Source organism: Petromyzon marinus, unplaced genomic scaffold (genome assembly GCF_048934315.1).
Source record: "Petromyzon marinus isolate PM22_M1 ecotype Great Lakes invasive population unplaced genomic scaffold, UKy_Petmar_22M1.pri1.0 PM_Scaffold_135, whole genome shotgun sequence".
Lineage (NCBI taxonomy): Eukaryota > Metazoa > Chordata > Hyperoartia > Petromyzontiformes > Petromyzontidae > Petromyzon > Petromyzon marinus.
In genome coordinates, this window is record NW_027423097.1 from 181,505 (window position 1) to 191,282 (window position 9,778).

Here is a 9,778-nt window from a genome sequence, read left to right on the forward strand (position 1 = left end):
TGTGTGTCTCTGTGTGTGTCTCTGTGTCTCTGTGTGTGTCTCAGGGGCTGTGTACCCAACGTGCTCCTCACCTGCTGTGTTGATTCGCTGTCTCTGTGTGTCTCTGTGTGTCTCACTGTGTGTCTCTGTGTCTCTGTGTGTCTCTGTGTGTGTCTGTGTGTCTCTGTGTGTGTCTCAGGGGCTGTGTACCCAACGTGCTCCTCACCTGCTGTGTTGATTCGCTGTCTCTGTGTGTCTCTGTGTGTGTCTCACTGTGTGTCTCTGTGTCTGTGTGTCTCACTGTGTCTCACTGTGTCTCACTGTGTGTCTCTGTGTGTGTCTCTCACTGTGTCTCTGTGTGTGTCTCTGTGTGTCTGTGTGTCTCAGGGGCTGTGTACCCAACGTGCTCCTCACCTGCTGTGTTGATTCGCTGTCTCTGTGTGTCTCACTGTGTCTCACTGTGTGTCTCTGTGTCTGTGTGTCTCACTGTGTCTCTGTGTGTGTGTCTCTGTGTCTCTGTGTGTGTCTCACTGTGTGTCTCACTGTGTCTCTGTGTCTCTGTGTGTCTGTGTGTCTCAGGGGCTGTGTACCCAACGTGCTCCTCACCTGCTGTGTTGATTCGCTGTCTCTGTGTGTCTCTGTGTGTCTCTGTGTGTGTCTCTGTGTGTGTCTCTGTGTGTGTCTGTGTGTGTCACTGTGTCTCTGTGTGTCTCTGTGTGTGTCTGTGTGTCTCACTGTGTCTCTCTGTGTGTGTCTCTGTGTGTCTCTCTGTGTGTGTCTATGTCTCTCTGTGTGTGTCTCAGGGGCTGTGTACCCAACGTGCTCCTCACGTGCTGTGTTGATTCGCTGTCTCTGTGTGTCTCTGTGTGTCTCACTGTGTCTCTGTGTGTGTGTCTCACTGTTTCTCTGTGTCTCTGTGTGTCTCTGTGTGTGTCTCTGTGTGTGTCTCTGTGTGTGTCTGTGTGTCTCAGGGGCTGTGTACCCAACGTGCTCCTCACCTGCTGTGTTGATTCGCTGTCTCTGTGTCTCTGTGTGTGTCTCACTGTGTGTCTCACTGTGTCTCTGTGTCTCTGTGTGTGTCTGTGTGTCTCAGGGGCTGTGTACCCAACGTGCTCCTCACGTGCTGTGTTGATTCGCTGTCTCTGTGTGTCTCTGTGTGTCTCACTGTGTCTCTGTGTGTGTCTCTGTGTCTCTGTGTGTGTCTCAGGGGCTGTGTACCCAACGTGCTCCTCACGTGCTGTGTTGATTCGCTGTCTCGCCTCTGGCTGGAGACTTTGCTGCCCGACGAGGAGGAGATGGGGGCAGGCTGTGGTGCCACTCGTAGCCTGCAGGTGGAGGGGGGAGGGGCGGGGGGAGGGGGGTGGAGAGAGGGGGGAGGGGGGGCGGGGGGCGGGGGGAGGGAGAGAGGGGGAGGGAGATGCAGGGTGACACTGGGGGGTGACACGGGTGGGGGTGACACTGGGGGGTGACACTGGGGGGTGACACCTGTGGGGGGTGACACTGGGGGTGACACTGGGGGGTGACACTGGGGGTGACACGGGTGGGGGTGACACTGGGGGTGACACTGGGGGGGTGACACGGGTGGGGGGTGACACGGGGGGGGGGGGTGACACGGGGGGGGGGTGACACTGGGGGTGACACGGGTGGGGGTGACACTGGGGGTGACACTGGGGGGTGACACTGGGGGTGACACTGGGGGTGACACTGGGGGTGACACTGGGGGTGACACGGGTGGGGGGTGACACGGGTGGGGGTGACACGGGTGGGGGGTGACACGGGTGGGGGGTGACACTGGGGGTGACACTGGGGGGTGACACGGGTGGGGGTGACTCTGGGGGTGACACGGTTGGGGGGTGACACCTGGGGGTGACACGGGTGGGGGGTGACACGGGTGGGGGTGACTCTGGGGGTGACACGGTTGGGGGGTGACACCTGGGGGTGACACGGGTGGGGGGTGACACGGGTGGGGGTGACTCTGGGGGTGACACGGGTGGGGGGTGACACCTGGGGGTGACACGGGTGGGGGGTGACACTGGGGGTGACACGGGTGGGGGGTGACACGGGTGGGGGTGACTCTGGGGGTGACACGGGTGGGGGGTGACACCTGGGGGTGACACGGGTGGGGGGTGACACGGGTGGGGGTGACTCTGGGGGTGACACGGGTGGGGGGTGACACCTGGGGGTGACACGGGTGGGGGGTGACACGGGTGGGGGTGACTCTGGGGGTGACACGGGTGGGGGGTGACACCTGGGGGTGACACGGGTGGGGGGTGACACTGGGGGTGACACGGGTGGGGGGTGACACGGGTGGGGGTGACTCTGGGGGTGACACGGGTGGGGGTGACACCTGGGGGTGACACGGGTGGGGGGTGACACGGGTGGGGGTGACTCTGGGGGTGACACGGGTGGGGGGTGACACCTGGGGGTGACACGGGTGGGGGGTGACACTGGGGGTGACACGGGTGGGGGGTGACACGGGTGGGGGTGACTCTGGGGGTGACACGGGTGGGGGTGACACCTGGGGGTGACACGGGTGGGGGGTGACACTGGGGGTGACACGGGTGGGGGGTGACACGGGTGGGGGGTGACACCTGGGGGTGACACGGGTGGGGGGTGACACTGGGGGTGACACGGGTGGGGGGTGACACGGGTGGGGGGTGACACGGGTGGGGGGTGACACGGGTGGGGGGTGACACGGGTGGGGGGTGACACGGGTGGGGGGTGACACTGGGGGTGACACGGGTGGGGGGTGACACGGGTGGGGGGTGACACGGGTGGGGGGTGACACGGGCTGCTCCCCCCCCTCCCCCCCCCCCCCCCCCAGTGCCCTCCCGCTCTGGTTGGGCTCCCCGGCTCCCCCCGCGCTTGGCAGGAGGAGCTCCTGGGGCCCAGCAGGGCCGGGCTGAGCTCACCACTCGGCTGTTTTCATCACGCAGCCAACATCCACCCCTACACACCAGGTGGGGGGCCGGGGGGGGCCGGGGGGGGCCGGGGGGGGCGGGGGGGGTGGGGGCTGGGGGGGGGGTGGGGGCCGAGGGGGTGGGAGGGGGGTGGTGAGTGGGGGGGTGATCAGATGGAGTGGGTGAGGTGGGGTGATTGAATACCTCTCACCCTCTCTCACTCTCACCCTCTCTCTCTCACTCTCTCACTCACTCACTCTCACTCACTCTCTCTCACTCTCTCACTCTCTCTCTCACTCTCTCACTCACCCTCTCACTCTCTCACTCACTCTCTCACTCTCACTCTCTCTCACTCTCACTCTCTCTCACTCTCACACTCTCTCTCACACTCTCTCACTCTCTCACTCTCTCTCTCACTCTCTCACTCACTCTCTCTCACTCTCTCACTCTCTCACTCTCTCTCACTCTCTCTCACTCTCTCTCTCTCACTCTCTCACTCTCTCACTCTCACTCTCACTCTCTCACTCTCTCACTCTCTCTCACTCTCACACTCTCTCACTCTCACCGCTCCCTCTCCTCCCCTCCCTCCAACACAGACGTCTCCTTGCTCCCCTCTTTCACCTCCTCACGCTCCGCTTCAGCCACCGCCTCCACCACCGCCTCCACCACCGCCTCCACCGCCTCCGGCCTCCCGTCGGGAGACGAAGCCGACCGTGGGTTCGTGCTGCACTGGCTCAACAACAAAAGCCTGCAGCTGGGCCTGAGCGCTCACCACCTCCTCCGTCACCTCGTCGCCGGCGAGGAGGGCGGCGGGGGCGGGGATCACGACGGGTGGATGGCGGCGGTGCCGATGCGGCAGCGGCTTCGGACGAAGGTGGCGGATCATCGTCGTCATCGTCGTCATCGTCGTCATCGTCGTCACTGTCACCTCCACCACCATCATCATCGTCGTCATCGTCGTCACAGTCATCATCGTCATCATCGTCACTGTCACCTCCACCACCATCGTCACCATTATCACAATCACCTTCACCATCGTCACCATCGTCACAATCACCTCCACCATCATCATCACCATCATCACAATCACCTCCACCACCATCATCACCGCCATCACATTCACCTTCACTACTTTCATCATCGTCACAATCACCTCCACCACCATCATCACCATCGTCACAATCACCTCACCACCATCATCACGATCTTCACAATCACCTCCACTACCATCATCATCATCACAATCACCTCCACTACCATCATCATCATCACAATCACCTCCACCACCATCGTCACCATCATCACAATCACCTCCACCACCATCATCACCATCGTCACAATCACCTTCACCACCATCATCACCATCGTCACAAGCACCTCCACTACCATCATCACAATCACCTCCACTACCATCATCATCACAATCACCTCCACTACCATCATCACCATCATCACAATCACCTCCACTTCCATCATCATCATCACAAATCACCTCCACCATCATCACCATCATCACAATCACCTCCACTACCATCATCACCATCATCACAATCACCTCCACCACCATCATCATCGTCGTCATCATCATCACAATCACCTCCACCACCATCATCGCCATCATCACTATCACCTCCACTACCATCATCACCATCATCACAATCACCTCCACCACCATCACCATCATCACAATCACCTCCACCACCATCATCACCATCGTCACCATCATCACAATCACCTCCACCACCATCATCACCATCATCACAATCACCTCCACCACCATCGTCACCATCATCACAATCACCTCCACCATCGTCACCATCGTCACAATCACCTCCACCACCATCATCACCATCACAATCACCTCCACCACCATCACCACCATCATCACAATCACCTCCACTACCATCATCACAATCACCTCCACTACCATCATCACCATCATCACAATCACCTCCCACCATTGTCACCATCATCACAATCACCTCCACTACCATCGTCACCATCATCACAATCACCTCCACTACCATCATCACAATCACCTCCACCACCATCATCACCATCACAATCAACTCCACCACCATCACCACCATCATCACAATCACCTCCACTACCATCATCACAATCACCTCCACTACCATCATCACCATCATCACAATCACCTCCACCACCATCACCATCGTCACAATCACCTCCACTACCATCATCACCATCATCACAATCACCTCCACCATCGTCACCATCGTCACAGTCACCTCCACCACCATCATCATCATCACAATCACCTCCACTACTATCGTCACCATCGTCACAGTCACCTCCACCACCATCATCACCATCATCACAATCACCTCCACCACCATCGTCACAGTCACCTCCACCATCATCACCATCATCACAATCACCTCCACCACCATCATCATCACAATCACCTTCACCACCATAATCATCATCATTATCATCATCACAATCACCTCCACTACCATTGTCACCACCACCCTCACCACCACCATTACCACGTGAAGTGTCTAAAGGCTCCCTGTATGACAGGAGGTCACCGGACAGATCCTGCAGGTGCTACGGTGGCCCGGAGATGTTGACTACCTTGCCTGGTATACAGGAGGTCGTGGGTCCCTGACGAGAGATGTTGACTACCTCGCCTGGTCTACAGGAGGTCGTGGGTCCTGACTAGAGATGTTGACTACCTCGCCTGGTCTACAGGAGGTCGTGGGTCCTTGACGAGAAATGTTGACTACCTCGCCTGGTCTACAGGAGGTCGTGGGTCCAGACGAGAGATGTTGACTACCTCGCCTGGTCTACAGGAGGTCGTGGGTCCTGACGAGAGATGTTGACTACCTCACCTGGTCCACAGGAGGTCGTGGGTCCCTGACTAGAGATGTTGACTACCTCGCCTGGTATACAGGAGGTCGTGGGTCCCTGACTAGAGATGTTGACTACCTCGCCTGGTATACAGGAGGTCGTGGGTCCTGACGAGAGATGTTGACTACCTCGCCTGGTCTACAGGAGGTCGTGGGTCCCTGACTAGAGATGTTGACTACCTCGCCTGGTATACAGGAGGTCGTGGGTCCCTGACGAGAGATGTTGACTACCTCGCCTGGTCTACAGGAGGTCGTGGGTCCTGACTAGAGATGTTGACTACCTCGCTTGGTCTACAGGAGGTCGTGGGTCTCTGACTAGAGATGTTGACTACCTCGCCTGGTCTACAGGAGGTCGTGGGTCCCTGACGAGAGATGTTGACTACCTCGCCTGGTATACAGGAGGTCGTGGGTCCTGACGAGAGATGTTGACTACCTCGCCTGGTCTACAGGAGGTCGTGGGTTCTATCCCGACCCTGACAATGCCTGCTACTGCTGCTGTTTATTTGTGTGTGGCTAGGAGATGTTGACTACCTCGCCTGGTCTACAGGAGGGCGTGGGTTCGATCCCAGACCCTGACGCTGCCTGCCGCTGCTGCTGTATATTTGTGTTTGGCTGGGAGATGTTGACTACCTTGCCTGGTATACAGGAGGTCGTGGGTTCGATCCCAGACCCTGACAATGCCTGCTGCTGCTGTATAGTTGTGTGTGGCTAGGATATGTTGACTACATCGCCTGGTCTACAGGAGGTCGTGGGTTCGATCCCAGACCCTGACGATGCCTGCCGCTGCTGCTGTATATTTGTGTTTGGCTAGGAGATGTTGACTACCTCGCCTGGTATACAGGAGGTCGTGGGTGCTATCCGAACGCTTTGACGGCCTCCACCTCTTTCTCGACCACCTCCTCCACCTCCTCCACCACCTCCACCACCTCCTCCACCACCACCTCCACCACCTGCACCTCCAACTCCACCACCACCTCCTCCACCTCCTCCACCACCACCACCTCCTCCACCACCTCCACCACCTCCACCTTCCCTCACCACCTCCACCACCTCTACCACCTCCACCACCACCTCCACCACCACCACATCCACCTCATCCTCCACCACATCCACCTCATCCACCTCCACCACCTCCACCACCTCCTCCACCACCTCTACATCCTCCACCTCCTCCACCACCTCCACCACCACCTCCACCACAACCTCCTCCTCCACCACCTCCACCACCTCCATGTCCTCCTCCACCACCTACACCACCACCTCCACCACCTCCTGCACCACCACCACCACCTCTACCTGCTCCACCTCCACCACCTACACCAACTCCTACACCACCTACACCACCTCAACCTCCACCACCTCCACCTTCCTCCATCACCTCATCCACCTCCACCACCACCTCCACCACAACCTCCTCCTCCACCACCACCACCTCCTCCTCACCACCTACACCACCTCTATCTCCACCTCCTCCTCCACCACCTACACCAACTCCACCTCCTCCTCCTCCAACACCTCCACCACCTCCACCACCTCCACCTCCTCCACCACCTCCTGCACCACCTCTACCTGCTCCACCACCTACACCAACTCCTACACCACCTCCTCCTCCACCACCACCTCTACCTCCTCCTCCACCACCTCCACCTCCTCCACCACCTACACCACCTACACTACCTCCACCACCTCCACCACCTCTACCTCCTCCACCACCTCCACCTCCTCCTCCTCCACCACCTCTACCTGCTCCACCTCCTCCACCACCTCTACCTCCTCCACCACCTACACCACCTACACCACCTCCACCTCGTCCACCTCCAACACCACCACCTCCTCCACCACCTCCTCCTCCACCACCTACACCACCACCACCACCTCCTACACCACCACCACCACCACCTCCTCCTCCACCACCACCTCCTCCACCACCACCTCCACCACCACCACCACCACCTCAACCTCCACCACCTCACCTCCTCCACCTCCTCGTCCCCGTAGAGCGAGGATCTCTCGGACCACGACGTCACGGGGGCTGCCTCCGCTGCTCCACCCCCTCTGATTGCTCCACCTCCTCCGGCGTCGTCCTCTGGGGGTGGTGGACACTTTGAGAGGGAGGACAGCGGTGGGACGCGACTCTCCTCCACCTCCTCCAACCTCTCCTCCCTCACGCCTCTCGCTCCCAACACAGGTTGATGATGACTTTGTGGGTGGTGGGTGGGGTTCACGGTGACCGTGTGGGTGGGGTGGGGTTCACGTGGTGGTGGTGGTGGACGTGGTGGTGGTGGTAGACGTGGTGGTGGACGTGGTGGTGGACTCCCTCGGTCCGCAGGGAGTGCGGGGCGAGCTGCTTCGTGGCTGGGTGGACTCTGAGCGAGTGCGCTGGGCGAGTGCGGTGGACGTAGTGGTGGTGATGGTGGTGGACGTGGTGATGGTGGACGTGGTGGTGGTGGTGGTGGACGTGGTGGTGGTGGTGGTGGACGTGGTGGTGGTGGACGTGGTGATGGTGATGGTGGTGATGGTGGACGTAGTGGTGGTGGTGATGGTGGACGTGGTGGATGTGGTGGACGTGGTGTTGGTGGTGGTGGTGATGGTGGACGTAGTGGTGGTGGTGATGGTGGACGTGGTGGTGGACGTGGTGGTGGACGTGGTGGATGTGGTGGACGTGGTGTTGGTGGTGGTGGTGATGGTGGACGTGGTGGTGGTGGACTCCCCGGTCCGCAGGGAGTGCGGGCGAGCTGCTGCGTGGCTGGGTGGACTCTGAGCGAGTGCGCTGGGCGACTGCGGTGGACGTGGTGGTGGTGGTGGACGTGGTGGTGGTGATGGTAGTGGTGATGGTGGACGTGGTGGTGGTGGACGTGGTGATGGTGGACGTGGTGGTGGTGATGGTAGTGGTGGACGTCGTGGGTGGACGTGGTGGTGATGCTGATGGTGGACTCCTCGTTCAGCAGGGAGTGCGGGCGAGCTGCTGCGTGGCTGGGTGGACTCTGAGCGAGTGCGCTGGGCGACTGCGGTGACGTCGTGGTGGTGGTGATGGTGATGGTGGTGGTGATGGTGGTGGTGATGGTGGTGGTGATGGTGGTGGACGTGGTGATGGTGGACGTGGTGGTGGTGGTGGTGGTGATGGTGGTGATGGTGGACTCCCCGGTCCGCAGGAGTGCGGGCGAGCTGCTGCGTGGCTGGGTGGACTCTGAGCGAGTGCGCTGGGCGACTGCGGTGGACGTCGTGATGGTGGTGGACGTGGTGGTGATGGTGGACGTGGTGGTGGTGATGGTAGTGGTGGACGTCGTGGTGGACGTGGTGGTGATGCTGATGGTGGACTCCTCGTTCAGCAGGGAGTGCGGGCGAGCTGCTGCGTGGCTGGGTGGACTCTGAGCGAGTGCGCTGGGCGACTGCGGTGGACGTGGTGGTGGTGGTGGTGGTGATGGTGGTGGTGGACGTGGTGGTGGACGTGGTGGTGGTGATGGTAGTGGTGATGGTGGACGTGGTGGTGGTGGACTCCCCGGTCCTCAGGGAGTGCGGGCGAGCTGCTGCGTGGCTGGGTGGACTCTGAGCGAGTGCGCTGGGCGACTGCGGTGGACGTCGTCTTCTGCATCCACGACAGCTCGCTGCTGGTCTGGAACCTGGATTGGCTGGACGCTGCACCACGTGGGGCCTTCCGCCAGGTCCAGGTCAGAGGTCGGAGGTCGGAGGTCGGGGGTCGGAGGTCGGGCGACACGCGCGAAGGGCAACGGTCCCCCAGGTAGCCTCTAGCAGGGCTGTAGGGGCAAGTGCAGTGTTAGACACACACAGACAAAGGCTCCCCAGGTAGCCTCTAGCAGGGCTGTAGGGGCAAATGCAGTGTTAGACCACACACAGACAAAGCTCCCCCAGGTAGCCTCTAGCAGGGCTTTAGGGGCAAATGCAGTGTTAGACACACAGAGACAAAGCTCCCCCAGGTAGCCTCTAGCAGGGCTGTAGGGGCAAGTGCTGCTAGTGGCTAGTAGCAGCACCACCTATGAAGGCTGCTGGCACTGTGGCACACAC

At 60.2% G+C, this 9,778-nt stretch overlaps 1 protein-coding gene across 1 annotated transcript in view; it reads left to right on the top strand.

Annotated features, from left to right (window-relative positions):
- The first annotated feature begins 1,396 nt into the window (after nucleotides 1-1,396).
- LOC142922655 (dmX-like protein 1) overlaps nucleotides 1,397-9,778 on the top strand; it is a 43,515-nt gene continuing 35,133 nt past the window's right edge. Inside the window, exons 1-3 of the mRNA XM_076063489.1 lie at nucleotides 1,397-1,403; nucleotides 2,804-2,939; nucleotides 3,476-3,753. Coding sequence (XP_075919604.1) covers nucleotides 1,397-1,403; nucleotides 2,804-2,939; nucleotides 3,476-3,753 — 421 coding nt within the window. The remainder of the gene's footprint in view (nucleotides 1,404-2,803; nucleotides 2,940-3,475; nucleotides 3,754-9,778) is intronic.